Here is an 18,001-nt window from a genome sequence, read left to right as displayed (position 1 = left end):
GGTGCGACGGAAGAGCTTTCCAGTTCTGCTTCCGGGCCCCGCCCCCGGCACGCTCAGCGCGCCCAAGGAAGTCCCGCCTTTGCACGCCTGCCGCGGCAAGATGGCGGTGGCGGCGGAAGTGAGTGGAGCTGTTCTCCTGGCCGGTGAGGCGCCGGGCTGGTTGGGAAGGTGGGGTCGCGGTTGAAGGGTGGGGTGCAGCCAGCATCCTGTGCTCAGCCCAAGGCTTCGGCGGAGGAATGTTGCATGGTCGTACTGGGACACTGGGGTACTCATCTCTTCGGGACGCTGGAGGAACTTTCTAGAGTCCGTATGGGGCGGCTCAGAGCTCCCGGGCCGGCGGTAGTGCGGGGTTCTAGGCGGTCCCTGGCTCTGCCATCCAGTCGGGTCATTGCTTCTAGCTGGGCCTGTGACTGAGCACCTCCGCCGGGACCTTTATCATAGTACTTGGTGCCTCTCCCTTCAGCGATAGAGACCCGCGCCGCAATCTTAACGGAGCTCCTGCCATCGCGCCCCGACTGGGCCACGGTTCCCTGGCTCACTGGTCTTTCCCAGTCACAGTATTCTCAGTAGTTGGAAATCTCAGTAGTTGGAAACCAGTCTGTCTACCACACACTGGCCAGAGCGGCCCTGTAAAAGCGTACATCCAACGTAGATACTCTTTTGCTTAAAACCCTTGAGTGGCTCCCAGTGCATTTAGAACAAAGTCCAAACACTTTTCCGCAGCCGACATTGCAGAAGCCCACCCCTAGTCGCCCATCATTTCTTCTGCTCAAAGTGCTTCAGTCACTCATGCTTTTGTCACTCTGCACCTAGTTCTTTACATCTTAGGACCTTTTCTTGGAAAAGTTGGGGTAAGGATTCCTGAAATACGAGCATTGCACTTTCACAGCTTTTAACCTGGGTTTTTCTGTAGGCCTCAACTTAGATGCCCTTTTCCTCAGAGAGGCTTTCCATAACTTTGTTATTCTCTTTCATAGCGCCCTGTATATTTCCTTTCTTGCCCTCAGGTTTCTTGCCCTCAGGTAGTCTTTAATTGTATATATTTACTCTCTTTCCCCCATTAGGGTCTGTAAATTCTTGGAGGACAAGGACCTCCTCTGTATTGTTTATGATAGTCCTCTAGTCCTAATACAGTGCCTGGCATACAGAAGGTGCCTAGTAAATTTTGAATAAATGAACCAGACGTCTGCCCTGAAATCTGACTAGTAAAGTAATTAGGGCTTGGCATGGTGATTTCCATTAACCGTGTGAGTTCACAGCTCTTGGAGAATGAGGAGGAGGTTAGAGTATCCTCAATCTGGAGTATGGGCTCCTTCTTGGAGAGGACAAGTCCTAATAATACGAAGAGATTCATCCATAGAAGATGTTTAGTGTTCACCCAGAGAGGTTACAGGACATGGTTCCTGTCCTCAAGCATTTATTTAGACTTATATGAAACCAGTGACTTCTCTACAGATCTGAAAAGACACTGGTCCTAGTTACAGCCTCTGCAACATCATAGATGAAAAGGGAATTCCATAAATTACAGTTCTTTACTATACTCTTAACCTTTAAGTGACTTTATGGTTGATTCCACATGGACCACAGGATAAGGGTTTCAGGACTCTTCACAATATGGACCCCACCAACATGTTTGACTCCTTGTTCAGTGAAACTTCCGCTAAACGGATTAGTTCACTGTGCATGATTGTCTAAGCCTTTCTAATCTGGTGAAGTGCTTTCTCCCTCTCCTCACCCACCTAAATCCTACCCATCTTTTAAACTTTTGTCTACTACAGCATTTGTTGGACACGGTTATCTAAAGCATATTACATATTATGGTAGTGCTAGATACTCTGTCTTTTAATAATAAGTATTAGAGGTGTGCAGAGCTGATTGTAGCAGCGCTTTTCAAACTGTAGGTTGCAACCCTTTGGTGAGTTATTAAATCAATTTAGTGGATCGTGACCAGCATAAAAAATAAAAATTAAATACAGTGGACTATATCAGAGGGTCTTGCCTACAGGAAGACTAAGTATTGTTTTGTGAAACTTTACATGTGCGTGTGTATGTTGTGTCTCAAGGTAAAGCATATTCCTTACTGGGGTTGTCAGAAAGCTTGAGAGCGACTAAATTAGAGAATAGATATGCTGAAGTAGAGTTAGAGGTAGAGTTTTACTGAAGGACAAGTTGACTACTTTGAACCAGTCCAGTGACTGCCTGAGTCTTTTCAGAAAAGGTTGTTCTCCATCCTCTAGTGTAAGAATTCAGTGTTTACTTAGTTTAGATAACTTCAAAAGAAAGTAACTCTTGCCAGTAAAATGCCTTAGGAATGTTTAGGGTCCTGTGGAGTAGGCATTCTTTCTAAGGTTTCCTGATGATGGATCAGTGTTTATCAAGAAATGAAGGGGAGTGTGGAACACTTGCTGTTTTCTGAATGATAAGAGGGAGGACACTGTGAGAGGCCATATCTGCTGAGAAGTATTTTCAGACTTTGAGCTTTGGTGTTTATCTCTCAGAAATAGATCTCTTTGGAGAAACAGGCCATATAAGATATGCATCTGGTGACATTTATTTGAAGGCTTTGTTTTCTTTTCAGACGGAGAAAGGTTTTTTTTTTTTTTTTTTTAATTTATTTATTTTTGCTGTATTGGATCTTCGCCTCTGTGCAAGGGCTTTCTCCAGTTGTGGCAAGTGGGGGCCACTCTTCATCGCAGTGCGCGGGCCTCTGACCATCACGGCCTCTCTTGTTGCGGAGCACAGGCTCCAGACGCGCAGGCTCAGTAGTTGTGGCTCACGGGCCCAGTTGCTCCGTGGCATGTGGGATCTTCCCAGACCAGGGCTTGAACCCGTGTCCCCTGCATTAGCAGGCAGATTCTCAACCACTGCGCCACCAGGGAAGCCCGGAGAAAGGTTTTTAAAAATTGTTTTTAAAATTGAATATGGAGTGGATAAGTAATCATAAAAAATAGTGAGGCATAAAGAATGACAATATCATGGACACCTGTATTCCCACCACCCGGTTTTTTTAATTTTAAATTTTTTAAAAAAAATTTATTTACCTTGGCTGTGTTGGATCTTCGTTGCTGCGTGTGGGCTTTCTCTAGTTGCGGCGAGCGGGGGCTACTCTTCGTTGCAGTGCGCGGGCTTCTCATTGCGGTGGCTTCTCTTGCTGCAGAGCACCGGCTCTAGGCGCGTGGGCTTCAGTAGTTGCAGCTCGCGGGCTCAGTAGTTGTAGCTAACGGGCTTCGGCAGTTGTGGCGCACAGGCTTCGTTGCTCCGCGGCATGTGGGATCTTCCCGGACCAGGGCTTGAACCCGTGTCCCCTGCATTGGCAGGCGGATTCTTAACCACTGCGCCACCAGGGAAGCCCCCACCACCCAGTTTTAGAAAAATAACAATACTGTTACTTTTGAAGTCCCTTGTGTGGCCCTCGTTGATTCCATCCTTTTCCCCTCCCTCTTAGAGGTAACCACTATCCTCATTCCCTGCCATGCTTTTTAGTGTGATCCCTGAAGAATATATTGTTCTATATTGAATAGTTATAAATTTCATATGAATGGAATCATTTGTATTCTGTGATTTGCTTCTTTTTTGGCTCAATGTTATATTCCTGGGATTAGCCATGTTTGCATATAGCTCTGATTTGTTCGGGTGAGGTTTCTTTGTTGGTTTGAATTGCTTTTTCTTTGTATTTTTCCTTAAACTAAATGTTTACCTTTCTGAGGCAGTATTGGTGACACTCGTTTACCACCACCACAATCTCTTTGTGTTCTCCTTTCCTTCTAGCCCTTTCCTTTGCATTATTTCTCTTCTTACCTGCCTTCACCTGAGGCTGTACTCAGGTGCACCTGTAAGGCTCATTTGACCCTATTGGAATCATTGAGGACTGCTGAAGTTTCCAGATAGCTTTCTGAGTTTTTGTCTTAATAGTATTTGATGTTATGTGCTGAATATAAAACCAAGTAACTCTGCTGGAAAGATTAAAATGCTGATTAACAAATATTTTCAGTGGCTCTGACATTTTTGTCTATTTCTTGATTTCTTTTTTTTTTTTTCCTCTACATTTTTGGTCATTACAATTTGAAGAGATTTCTGACGATCAGACCTGTCTACAAGCAGCTGGCAAGGCTGCTTTTCTATGCTAAAACTGAGGAGCTAATTGGCACCATGAAAGTCTTCTGTGGGCGGGCCAACCCAACCACGGGATCTGTGGAGTGGCTGGAGGAGGATGAGCATTATGATTACCACCAGGAGATCGCAAGGTAACAAGGGTTTTTCCACAGTTGGCTGCAGCTGGGTGGGGCCCTTGATCTCAAAGCAGATGGCTTGGAATCCAGTCTGAGTGGGGAATAGGCTGTCACCCAGTGCTTCTGATCAGGGCAGGTGTTGGTCACCAGCAGGTGTGCTCGGCTAAGTAGGTTTGTGTGGGAGTTAGTCAAAGTTATGCCTGTGTGGAGAGTCAGACAGTTTGTGGCAGCTGTACCCGAGTCCGCGAGGATCTGTCCTGTGGACCAAAGAGGACCCAAGGTTCAGTAGTAGGAGTAGTAGTAGTAGACGAGTTTATGAAATTTAATTATTTACTTGCGTCACTGAAATGGTGGCACATTTATCATATAGTTAAATTCTCTTTAATGGAAAAAGTGGGAAAAAATGAGGGTTTTTTTTCCTTTGGAGGGATGTTTAAAAGTATGTAAATGAGTTACTGTTGTTTAGCAATCATTAAGTGCATATGACACCGTGCTAAGGCTGTGAATACCAAAATGACAAAGATAAGGTTCTCATCCTCAAAGAACATGCAGTTTTGTGGAATAGACAGACATATAAAAAATTATGACACCATGAGATAAAAGTCACTGGAAATGGGCACAAAAGTACGTGGAAGCAGCAAGAACCAACTGGGCTGGGAGGGCGATATGTGAATGATTTCCTGAATCTAAAGGGAGGGAGATTGCTTTCTGAGCAGCAGGGATTGTGTGCAAACTTCCACGTGAGCTAGTTTGAGGAATGGCTAGTAGGTCAGTGTGGCTGGAGTGTGGTGCAAAGTTAGGGCTATGGTGAGAGAGGATGCTGAAAAGGCAGGCAGGGGTCATGTTGTAATTGGTGGTAGCAAAATGCAGGAAGAGGAACCGGATTGTATAAGTTCTAGTTTAGCCACTTCTTAAGCTACTTGACTTCTTAACGTCAAGTAGCTTGACATTGGCCAAGCTACTAAACTTCTCTGAGGATCAGTGTGGTAATATATGCCTCATATACAGTATAACAGTATATACCTCAGTATAACAATATGTGTATCTCAGCATATAATACCCTTTTCTTACGGTTATTTGATGAGTGAATGAAATACAATGTCTGGTACAGAGTCAGGGCTCAAACACATTACTTTCTTTCTAAATATTTTGGACGTTATTTTCTGAGTGATTGAGGTATTAAATGGGGAAGAAAAAAGATTAGGTTGCATTTTGGAACATTAACCTGAGAGCAGTGTGGAAAGTGGGTTGGAGAGTGTGAAAACCATATGGGCATTTGGGTGGATATTGCAACCCCAAGGCTGAAACAGTGGAGGTGGAGAGAGGAGGAAAAAGCTTTGAGAGAGCTTGAGTTTGGTAACTCATTGGATGCAGTGATGGAAGGAGAGAGAGAAAATTAAGTAAGCACCAAGACTTCTGGTTAGAGTGACTAGGTGGATGGAACTGTTGTTCTTGAGAAGAACGCAGGAGGAATGGGTGTCGTTGGGGTGATGAAGATTAGGTATCTGGCTTTGGACATCCAGATGGAAATGCCACTGGGCAGATAAATATGGGTCTGGAGACAGTTTGCAGTTGTTAGAGTTGAAACTGGAAGAGATTGCAGGCTTTCAGAGATTGTGTAGAATGTGAAAGGTAGAGGGCTGGAGAAGGAATCCTGGAATAGCTGATGAGGCAAGACAACCAGGAGGGTATGGCCAGAGAGTAGAAAGGAAGAGAACGTTTCAGGAAGAGGGAGTGTCCAGCAGGGTCAGAGAAATCCTGGATGTTAGTGATGTGAGTGAGCTGGTGGTGCTTAGGGAGAGTGATGTCAGGGGAGTGAGTGGGTGTGAGGCAGGGAAGATGGGGCAGTGAAAATGCCCCTTAAAAGGTGGAGAAAAGTAGAAAGGACCAGATTTCAACTAAACACTCGCAGGTGGGTTCAAATGTTAAAAACCTTGGTATGCCATTAAAAAAAATAAGAAGCCTTTGCTTTTGGTGCAGTGTTCCTCAAAATTTAGAGTATGAAATACCTGTGTCACAGTTGCCTGGAGCACCAGTTCAAGTGCAGATTTCCAGACTCCAGCTCCATCTTCTAGATCAGAAGCTCTTTGTGTGTATTGTGGGAATCTGCATGTAAAATAAGCTCTTCATTAATTCTGATGTCGACCCGAAGCTGGAGGTCCTCTGTTTAATGAGAGTGCCTCAACTCTCACCTGGAATTCTCAGAAAGCATCTTTGGGCTGAGCCTATTGAGTTCTGGGGGCTTATCCTGACCCTGCCAGAGATTTTTCAAGTTTGTGAATTACTACGATAGAAAATATGGATAAGCAGCTCTCCTCCCTGTAGTTTGGTGAACGCTTCTTAGTTGTCCCTGATGACAACTAAGGGAAAGTGCCAGGCATGATACCCTTCACATATACAGCAGGCATATACTTTCCCTTTCCCCAATTCCTCTCCCCAGTGTTAAATCTGTGATCATCCCAATGTACAGATGTATGCAAGATTATGTAAAGTATTGGACACGTCTGAGCTGTTCCTGAGGAAAAGATCGTATGATGTACAACATGATCAGTATGCTAGGACTATAGAATTACCGTGGCAGGGCTAACTATCAGCATTTTTAGTCCGAGATTCTTTACTGAAAATAAACATCTGTCTCTGAGATTTTTTTCTGCAGTACGGGAGAATGACAGCTTATAGCTCTATTAAAATAGTTTAAAATGGGCCTGGATATTTGTTCCATCTGATAAAAGAATATATTTATATATGTGAATATTCTCATATGTTGATGTTTATCATTATTAGCAGAAGTTTCTGACCTGTCTTTTTATTTTTTTAGGTCATCCTATGCTGATATGCTGCATGACAAAGACAGGGTAAGTATAGAAGGAAACTGTTATCTTGATGTGGTGTTTGAAACCTTCCATTACAAGAAGGTTAAAAACTTCCCCCAGAGACATGATGTTAGAATGATGCAGAGAGGCAGTACGGTGTAGTGGTTGGGAAATCAGGAAGCTGGGTCCTACTTCCTGCTCTGTTTTTGACTTGAGCGTGACCTTGGAGAAAACATGGGACCTCTGCAGACCTCATTTATTAGAATTTACAATGAGTGGGCCATACTAGCTGATTTCCATGATCTCTAGATAAAAATACTTTAATTACACAGTTTCACCTTGTATAGTCAGTTTGTAATTTTAAAATAAAATCTCTAGAGGTCACTGCAGACTGTATTTTGTAAAGCATATTTGGCTTTCACTGCAGAATTACATTTCAGCTTTTGTCCTTTGTTTCATCTGAGTTTTCTTTGTCGGTTTGAGTAAATGTTACAGTTCTGGTCTTATGATGGCTAGCAACTCAGGATTTCCTGGTCTACCAGAGTGCTTGACTAGTCAGCCTCATCCAGATGGTTCAGAAATTGGGAGGCTTGAAGTAGAAGGATGCAGGGCCACACTTAAAAACTGAGCAGTGCACTGCAGAAAGATCAGGGAACGTGGCAGGGCTGGTCATGAGGCTGTGTTGGTGGTGGTGTCTCCTTCACCCAGCCCTGGTTAACTGCTCAGCTTGCCTACTTCTTGGCAACACTATGACAGAAGGACCTCCTTCAGCACCATTAGTATGTAGGCTCCACGGGAGGGGCTAGGTGCCTCTCTAATTTTTGTCAAATACCTGAGTGCCTTTGCTGAGCTGTTGGGGAATTACAGAATGTGGAACAAATATTGTTCCCGGCTTTTGACTAATCCTTTCTAGTTTAATGGTCTTCTTCTTGGACTCGTGGGCCTGTGAGCCTCTCTGATTTTAGTGTCATCTCCAGTGAGGGTCCTTTCTGACCCAGCTTCCAGGGGATTTGGACAAATGGCATTGTCATCCATCTGGTCAGCCAAGCCAGATGGCGCCCTTTTCCTTATCTGAGCCTGTAGTTAGTTGGTCATCAAATTCTATGGTTCTTTCAACCCCATTGCCTGCTCAGCCGTCATTTACTGGCGTTGGTCCCTCTTCTCCTTCCTCTATACAGCAGCCCAAGGGGTCTTTCTGAAATGCCCATCTGACCATGTTACTCCTCTGGTTAAAACCCTTCAGTGACCTCTCCCTGCTTTTTTTTGTTTTGTTTTTTTGTTTTTTGCGGTACTTGGGCCTCTCACTGTTGTGGCCTCTCCGGTTGCGGAGCACAGGCTCCGGACACGCAGGCTCAGCGGCCATGGCTCACAGGCCCAGCCGCTCCGCGGCACGTGGGATCTTCCCAGACCGGGGCACGAACCCGCGTCCCCTGCATCGGCAGGCGGACTCCCAACCACTGTGCCACCAGGGAAGCCCCTCTCCCTGCTTTTGAGGTAAAATTCAGCTTCCTTGGTGGAACATTCCTGACTCTTCATTATTTACCTCTAACTTCTGTTCTCCCCTCCCCAGTTCTGCACATGAGGAAATGGAGTCAGAAGTTGCTGGTTAGTGGCAGAGTCAAGAAAAACACATTTCTTTATGCTTTTGCATGGTGCCTCACATTTTGTTGTTTTATTTTATTTTTTTTAGTAAGGTTTTATTTATTTATTTATTTATTTATTTATTGGCTGTGTTGGGTCTTCGTTACTGCGCGTGAGCTTTCTCTAGTTGCAGTGAGTGGGGGCTACTCTTTATTGTGGTGCGAGGGCTTCTTACTGCGGTGGTTTCTCTTGTTGTGGAGCATGGGCTCTAGGCATGCGGGCTCAGTAGTTGTGACATGCAGGCTCGGTAGTTGTGGCTCACAGGCTCTATAGCACAGGCTCAGTAGTTGTGGCGCACAGGTTAGTTGCTCCGTGGCATGTGGGATCTTCCTGGACCAGGGCTAGAACCCATGTCGCCTGCATTAACAGGCAGATTCCTAACCACTCTGCCACCAGGGAAGTCCTGTTGTTGTTTTAAAACACTTCCATTATCCCATAAAATTATTTCTTGTTTGTTTGTAATCAATCCTGGTACCCAACTCCCTGGTTGCCCCCACCCGCCAGGCAACCACTGATAGGTTTTCTGTCTCTATAGTTTTGCCTTTTCTAGAAATTTCATCTAAATGGAATCATACGATATATAGTCTTATGTGTCTTTCTCCCTTCATTCATCATTTGAGGGTCATTCATGTTGAATGTGTCAATATCCATTACTTTTTTTTTCTTTTTCTTTTTTTTGGCCATGCTATGTAGCATGTGGGATCTTAATTCCCCGACCAAAGATTGAACCCACGCCCCCTGCACTGGGAGCACGGAGTATTAACCACTGGACCTCCAGGGGAGTCCCAATATCCATTCCTTTTTATTACTGAGTAATACTCCATTATATGGATATACCATGTTTTATCCATTTACCAATTAACAGACATTTGGATTGTTTCCAGTTTTTGTCTATTTTTGAATAGTTTTGTTTTGAACGTTCACATATAAGTCTTTGTATGGACATGTTTTTATTTCTTTCAGAAAATGTATAAGAGGGACTTCCCTGGTGGCTCAGTGGTTAAGAGTCTGCCTGCCAATGCAGGGGACACGAGTTCGAGCCCTGGTTCGGGAAGATCCCACATGCCGTGGAGCAGGTAAGCCTGTGTGCCACAACTACTGAGCCTGCGCTCTAGAGCCCACGTGCCACAACTGCTGAGCCCAAGTGCCACAACTACTGAAGCCTGCGTGCCTAGAGCCTGTACTCCATGACAAGAGAAGCCACCACAGTGAGAAGCCCGTACACCACAACGAAGAGTAGCCCCCGCTCGCCGCAACTAGAGAAAGCCTGCACGCAGTGACGAAGACCCAAGGCAGCCAAAAATAAATAAATAAATTTAAAAAAACTACAAAGTTAAATAATGTACACTTAACATATAGACCCAGCAATTCTACTCTTATACATTTTTTAAAATTAATTAATTAATTTATTTTTGGCTGCCTTGGATCTTCGTTGCTGTACGTGGGCTTTCTCTAGTTGCGGCGAGTGGGGGCTACTCTTCGTTGCGGTGCACGGGCTCTAGGCACACAGGCTTCAGTAGTTGCAGCACTCAGGCTCAGTAGTTGTGGCACATGGGCTCTAGAGTGCAGGCTCAGTAGTTGTGGCACACGGGCTTAGCTGCTCCACGGCATGTGGAATCTTCCTAGACCAGGGCTCGAACCCGTGTCCCCTGCATTGGCAGGCAGACTCTTAACCACTGTGCCACCAGGGAAGTCCCTATCTTTGTAGTTTTAATTTCCATTTTTTTCTAATGGCTAATGATGTCAAATGTCGTTTCATGTGCTTATTTGCTATTCGAATATCTTTTTTGGTGTAGTCTAGGGTTTTGAACATCAGGTAGGACTCTTTTTTTTTTTTTTTGCGGTACGTGGGGCTCTCACTGTTGTGGCCTCTCCCATTGCGGAGCACAGGCTCCGGACGCGCAGGCTCAGCGGCCATGGCTCACGGGCCTAGCCTCTCTGTGGCATGTGGGATCTTCCGGGACCGGGGCACGAACCCACGTCCCCTGCATCAGCAGGCGGACTCTCAACCACTGCGCCACCAGAGAAGCCCAGGACTCTTGTTAGATACTACCAATTGCCTTTTAAGAGGGCTCCAATAGTAGCTTTAAAGTTGGATAATTAATTTTATTTATTTTATATACAGCAGGTTCTTATTAGTTATCTATTTTATACATATTAGTGTATACATGTCAATCCCAGTCTCCCAATTCATCCCCACCCCCCCACCCCCTGCCACTTGCCCCTCTTGGTGTCCATACGTTTGTTCTCTACATCTGTGTCTCTGTTTCTGCCCTGCAAACCGGTTCATCTGCACCATTTTTCTAGATTCAAAGTTAGATAATTAAAAAGTGATAGCTAATTTAATGAGCGTTATTAATTTGGAACATATGCGGGCCCTGGTTTACCTTTGAGGATGCTACTAATTAGGGTTCTCAGGTGATCAGCTCACTGAAACTCCCAGGCCAGCTCCTGGTCCCACTCTCTTTCTTGTTACCCCACAGGCACAGCTACACAAAACTGTGCCCTCCTGCTTTTTGGGGATATGGTGTATTTGATGTTGATTTTCCTAGTTCAACAGTTCTAACAGTTGCCATCCTGTTTTTTTTTAACTTTTTTTTTTCTTTCATCGTGGTAAAAAGTACATAACATAAAATGACATACTGATTTTATCCAAAGCATAAATGCAGTTACTTTAGGAGTCAAATATTTCTGTGAGGCTTATTGTGAAAATAGCAGTCTCAGGGCTTCCCTGGTGGTGCAGTGGTTAAGAATCCGCCTGCCAATGCAGGGGACACAGGTTTGTGCCCTGGTCTGGGGAAGATCCCACATGCCGCGGAGCAACTAAGCCTGTGCGCCACAACTACTGAGCCTGTGCTCTAGAACCCGCAAGCCACAACTACTGAGCCCATGAGCAACAACTGCTGGAGCCTGTGCGCCTAGAGCCTGTGCTCCGCAGCAAGAGAAGCCGCCACAATGAGAAGCCCGCGCTCTGCAACGAAGAGTAGCCCCCGCTTGCTGCAATTAGAGAAAGCCTGCGTGCAGCAACAGACCCAACACAGCCAAAAAATAAATAAATAAAAAATAATTTCTAATAAATAAATAAATAAATAAAATAAAATTGGGTAGACAGAATACACACACACATACAAAAACACCCCGTTTAAAAAAAAAGGGGGGGGACTTCCCTGGTGGCACAGTGGTTAAGAACCCGCCTGCCAATGCAGGGGACACAGGTTTGAGCCCTGGTCCGGGAAGATCTCACATACCGCGGAGCAGCTAAGCCCATGAGCTACAACTACTGAGCCTGCACTCTAGAGCCCACGAGCCACAATTACTGAAGCCTGTGCGTCTAGAGCCCGTGCTCCACAACAAGAGAAGCAACCGCAATGATAAGCCCGGGCACCGCAACGAAGAGTAGCCCCCGCTCACTGCAACTAGAGAAAGCCTGCGCTCAGCAACGAAGACCCGACACAGCCAAAGATAAATAAATAAACAAATAAATTTATTTTAAAAAAAAAAAGCAGTCTCCTGGTGTATCATCCCCCAGACAGTACCTTTTAATGGTTACCTTCAGAGGCAACCTCATTTCTTTTCTTTGAGCTGTTTTCTGTTTACTTCCAGATCTAAATAACTTATCTATTGACTTCCCACTGTGAGAGCTGAGAGTTTAGTATTCTTTCAGCTCCTCCTTCCCACTCGTTCTCCATTTGTCCCAATGTAGTTATAATTTTTGCTAAATTAATATTCAGTGTTTCAGTAGACAAGTCACTTAAATTCTTTGTGCCTCTGTTTTCTCATCTGTAAAATAGGGATAACGATAATACCTCCTTTTGATGGATTGTAATGGGGTAAACACATAAATGTGCATGTTAAAATCGTATGTTGACTTTATTAGGCATGTGTAAACACTGTTCACAGTTGAGCTATGTGATGTACTTTGATTGCTTTTTCTTTCTTGAATAACTCTTTATTAATATCTTATTTTTGCTTTGTTTTCTTTCTTTTTTGGCCACGCCTTGCTGCTTGCAGGATCTTAAGTTCCCCGACTAGGGATCGAACCCGCGCCCTCGGCAGTAAAAGCGTGGCGTCCTAACCACTGGGCTGCCAGGGAATTCCCTTGCTTTGTTTTCTATGTACTCATCCTTTTATGCCCAAACTTTCTCCCAGTAGTATAAATTTCCTTTCTGAAGGAAAGGTCAAAACAGTCAGCTATTCTGTCAGTTTCATCTTCTTGGAGATTGTCTCTGGGATCATTTTGCCCTGCTCCAGTCTGGACTGGGTGCCTTCTAGACCTGCTGTGTATCTGTCGTCCTGGGATTCTTGTTTATTGTCTGTAGACTTCCTTCATTCCTCTTTTTTTATTGGGTCCTCCATTTCCTGGATACCATGTATTCCTCTTTGGTTCCCTCCCTCTTGGGTGAAGCTCATCCTTTCTCACTTTCCTGTGAGAGCGTTCGTGGGAAGTAAGATTTTTGAGACTTGGCTTATCCAAAAACTTCTGTATTCTATCCTCACACTTAAGGCTGGATTCTAGTTTGGAAATCACTTAAGAATTTTGACATTATCACTCCATTTTCTTTTTAAGTCTAGTACTATTTTAAAGGCTTTGACATTTTAAAGTCTAGTACTATTCGTATTCTTTAAAAACCTTTTTGTTATAACATAGACACACAAAACAGTATAAAATGTATATGTATAGTTTAAAGAAGAATAATAGGGGCCTCCCTGGTGGCGCAGTGGTTGAGAGTCCGCCTGCCGATGCAGGGGATGCGGGTTCGTGCCCCGGTCTGGGAGGATCCCATATGCCGCGGAGCGGCTGGGCCCGTGAGCCATGGCCGCTGGGCCTGCGCGTCCGGAGCCTGTGCTCCGCAACGGGAGAGGCCACAACAGTGAGAGGCCCGCATACCGCAAAAAGAAAAAAAAAAAAAAAAAAAAAAAAAAAAGAAGAATAATAAAACAAATGCTCATAGACTCACTACTTAGCTTAGGAAATGGAACATTACCATTACTTGGAATTCCTTATGTGTTCCTTGATTGCATTTGTTTTCCTCCTTCCAGAAGTTTCCACTGTCTTGAATTTTGTATCACTCTCTTGCTTTTCTTTATAGTTTTACCACCTACTACATGTCCTTAAAATATAAATTCTTAGTTTTGCCTGTTTTTGAACTTTACACAATGGAGTCATAATGTGTTTATTCTTTGTGACTTGTCTTTTTGCTCAGCGTTGTTTTTGAGATTCATCCATTTTGCAGGTAGCTGTAAGTTCATTCATTTTCACCGCTGTACAGATTCCATTGTGTAAATACATCACTACTTACCCATTCTGCTGATAGGCTTTGGGGTTGTTTCCAGCTTCCTTCTATTGTAAGTAGTGCTTCCTGGAACATTCCAGTAACTGTACTCTGGTGCATATGCGTACTTTCCTCTAAGGTGTGTATACCTGGGAATGGAATTGCTGGCCATCAGCCATCAGGTGTGTTTAGCTCTATGGGTAATGTCAGATTCTTTTCCAAACTAATCGTGCCAATTTACATTCTCACGACCTGTGTATTAACCAATTTTTACATCTCTGACAATCTGGTAGGATTGAACTAGTCTCTCACTATAGTTTTAATTTGCATTCCCCTGATCACCGCTGAATGTGAGCTTTTTTCATTTTTTGTTGGCTATTCGTGTTTCCTCTTTTATCAGCTAGTAATTTGTAGGAATTCTTTATATATTCTGGGTACTAACCATTTGTCAGTTATATGTATTGCTGGTCTCTTAGTTTGTGGCGTTTTTTCCCACAGTACAAGTTCTTAAATTTAATGTCAAATTTATCTTATATTTTCTTTATTGACTGGTGCTTTTTATCCCATATTTAAGAAATCCTTCCTTTTGCCAAGGGTTTAAAAGCTATTGCTGATAATACTGAATTTCAGTTGTTTTTTATTTACTGATTTGGGATCCTGTAATCTTTCTCAGTTCTCTTAATTCTAATAATTATTTGTAGGTGTTTTGGGTTTTCTTCACACTCATCTTATATGTGATTAATAATTTTCTTCCTTTCTATCTAGATCTTATTTCATTTTTTCTTGCTCTAATGTGTTGGATAGAATCTCTAATATAATGTTCACTTCATCTGATTTTTGGGGAATTTATTTGCTAAAGATTGTTTTTAATATCCTTTAATCTCTTTTGTTTATTTATTTACTTATTCGGTTGCATTGGGTCTTTGTTGCTGCACGTGGGCTTTCTCCAGTTGCGGCGAGTCGGGGCTACTCTTCATTGCGGTGCGCGGGCTTCTCATTGCAGTGGCTTCTCTTATTGCGGAGCATGGGCTCTAGGAGTGTGGGCTTCAGTAGTTGTGGCACTCAGGCTCTAGGGCACTAAGGCTTCAGTAGTTGTGGCACGTGGGCTTAGTTGCTCCACGGCATGTGGGATCTTCCTGAACCAGGGATGAAACCTGTGTCCCTGCATTGGCAGGCAGATTCTTAACCACTGCACCACCAGGGAAGTACCCCCCGGTGGACTCTTTAATCTCTGCAGCATATATACTGATATCACCACCTCATCACCTGCCCTTCGTTCCCAGTTTTTGGCTACTTGTACTTCTTTTTCTTCCTTTACCATTTTTTTCCTTTTCTTTTTTGGACTGGTCTTACCAGAGGTTCTTCAAGTTTTTAGTCTTTTGAAATAACTAAATTTTATCTTCATTGATTTCTGTTTTATATTTGTTTCCTAATTCATTGATTATTCTTTATTATTTTTATTCATCTACTCATTTGGAGTTTATTTTGCAGTGCCTGTCTCATCTTTTGTCTTTTTTTAATGCATTTCTCTCCAAATATTGCTCTAGCCATCCCATGAGTTTTGATATATAGGTTTGTTTTTTTTTTTTTGCGGTACGCGGGCCTCTCTGTTGTGGCCTCTCCCGTTGCAGAGCACAGGCTCCGGACGCGCAGGCCTAGCAGCCATGGCCCACGGACCCAGCCGCTCCGCGGCATGTGGGATCCTCCCGGACTGGGGCACAAACCTGTGTCCCCTGCATCAGCAGGTGGACTCCCAACCACTGCGCCACCAGGGAAGCCCCCTAGATATTTTCTAATTCCCTTTTGCTTTAGTCTTTCACCTGTGAGTTTAAAATTTCTTAATGTTCAAAAATCTTTTTTTCTGGGGCTTCCCTGGTGGCGCAGTGGTTGAGGGTCCGCCTGCCAATGCAGGGGACACGGGTTCATGCCCCAGTCTGGGAGGATCCCACATGCCACGGAGCTGCTGGGCCCATGAGCCATGGCCGCTGAGCCTGCGCGTCCGGAGCCTGTGCTCCGCAACGGGAGAGGCCACAACAGTGAGAGGCCCGAGTACCGCAAAAAAAAAAAAACTTTTTTCTTTAGTTACATTTTTGTTATTGAGATTTCTAACTTGATTGTACTGTGGTCAGAGAATATTTCCCTTTTTGATACCAGTCCTGTATCAAAATATAGCCCTGTATTCATTTTCTACTGCATAACAAATTATCCCCAAATTTAATGGCTTAAAGAGTTATCTCGGGGGGTAAGATGGCGGAAGAGTAAGACGCGGAGATCACCTTCCTCCCCACGGATACAACAGAAATACAGCTACACGTGGAACAACTCCTACAGAACACCTACTGAACGCTGGCAGAAGACCCCAGACCTCCCAAAAGGCAAGAAACTCCCCACATACCTGGGTAGGGCAAAGCGGAGAGATACGCACACAGAGGATCGGTGCCGAGCGGCTCTCACTAGCCCGAGAGGCTTGTCTGCTTGCCCGCCGGGGCGCGCAGCGCTGAAAGCTGAGGCTCGGGCTTCGGTCAGAGCGCAGGGAGAGGACTGGGGCTGGCGGCGAGAACTCAGCCTGAAGGGGGCTAATGTGCCACAGCTAGCCGGGAGGGAGTCCGGGAAAACTCTGGAGCTGCCGAAGAGGCAAGAGACTTTTTCTTCCCTCTTGGTTTCCTGGTGCGCGAGGAGAGGGGATTAAGAGCGCTGCTTAAAGGGGCTCCACGGACGGGCGCGAGTCGCGACTGAAAGCGCGGAGCCCAGTGACAGGCGTGGGACGCTGGGGCTGCTGCTGCCGCCGCCAAGAAGCCTGTGTGCGAGCGCAGGTCACTGCCCACACCGCCCTTCCGGGAGCCTGTGCAGCCCGCCACTGCCGGGGTCCCGGGATCCAGGGGCGGCTTCCCTGGGAGAACGCACGGCGCGCCTCGGGCTGGTGCAACGTCACGCCGACCTCTGCCGCTCGCCCCGCACTCCGTGCCCCTCCCTCCCGCCCGGCCTGAGTGAGCCAGAGTCCCCGAAGAGGCTGCTCCTTTAACCCTGTCCTATCTGAGCGAAGAACAGACGCCCTCCGGCGACCTACACGCAGAGGCGGGGCCAAATCCAAAGCTGAGACCCAGGAGCTGTGAGAACAAAGAAGAGAAAGGGAAACCTCTCCCAGCAGCCTCAGAAGCAGCGGATTAAAGCTCCACAATCAACTTGATGTACCCTGCATCTGTGGAATACATGAATAGACAACACATCATCCCAAATTGAGGAGCCCGGAGTCAGTGCTGTGCCTCTGAGGTGGGAGAGCCAACTTCAGGACACTGGTCCACAAGAGACCTCCCAGCTCCACATAATATCAAACGGCGAAAATCTTCCAGAGATCTCCATCTCAACACCAGCACCCAGCTTCACTCAACGACCAGCAGGCTACAGTGCTGGACACCCTAAGCCAAACAACTAGCAAGACAGGAACACAACGCCACCCATTAGCAGAGAGGTGGCCTAAAATCATAAAAAGTCCACAGACACCCCAAAACACACCACCAGACGTGGACCTGCCCACCAGAAAGACAAGATCCAGCCTCATCCACCAGAACACAGGCACTAGTCCCCTCCACCAGGAAGCCTACACAACCCACTAAACCAACCTTAGCCACTGGGGACAGACACCAAAAACAACAGGAACTACGAACCTGCAGCCTGCAAAAAGGAGACCCCAAACACAGTAACATAAGCAAAATGAGAAGACAGAAAAACACACAGCAGGAGAAGGAGCAAGATAAAAACCCACCAGACCTAACAAATGAAGAGGTAATAGGCACTCTACCTGAAAAAGAATTCAGAATAATGATGGTAAAGATGATCCAAGATTCTATTTCCCAGATCCAAAATCTTGGAAATAGAATAGACAAAATGCAAGAAACAGTTAACAAGGACCTAGAAGAACTAAAGATGAATCAAGCATCGATTAAAAACACAATACATGAAATAAAAAATACTCTAGATGGGCTCAATAGCAGAATAACTGAGGCAGAAGAACGGATAAGTGAGGTGGAAGATAAAATAGTGGAAA

The 18,001-nt window shown here is 45.1% G+C and overlaps 1 protein-coding gene across 1 annotated transcript in view; it reads left to right on the top strand.

Moving 5' to 3' along the window:
- Positions 1-4,122: 4,122 nt before the first annotated feature.
- The window catches only part of PRMT7 (protein arginine methyltransferase 7), a 50,997-nt gene continuing 37,118 nt past the window's right edge, over positions 4,123-18,001 (top strand). The window contains exons 1-2 of the mRNA XM_082607285.1: positions 4,123-4,244; positions 7,048-7,084. Coding sequence (XP_082463411.1) covers positions 4,150-4,244; positions 7,048-7,084 — 132 coding nt within the window. The 5' untranslated portion in view covers positions 4,123-4,149. The remainder of the gene's footprint in view (positions 4,245-7,047; positions 7,085-18,001) is intronic.

Source organism: Mesoplodon mirus (assembly GCF_964341445.2).
Source record: "Mesoplodon mirus genome assembly, chromosome: 19".
Classification (NCBI taxonomy): Eukaryota; Metazoa; Chordata; class Mammalia; order Artiodactyla; family Ziphiidae; genus Mesoplodon; species Mesoplodon mirus.
Note: the sequence above shows the minus strand (reverse complement) of the source record. Positions and strands in the feature narration are given on the sequence as shown.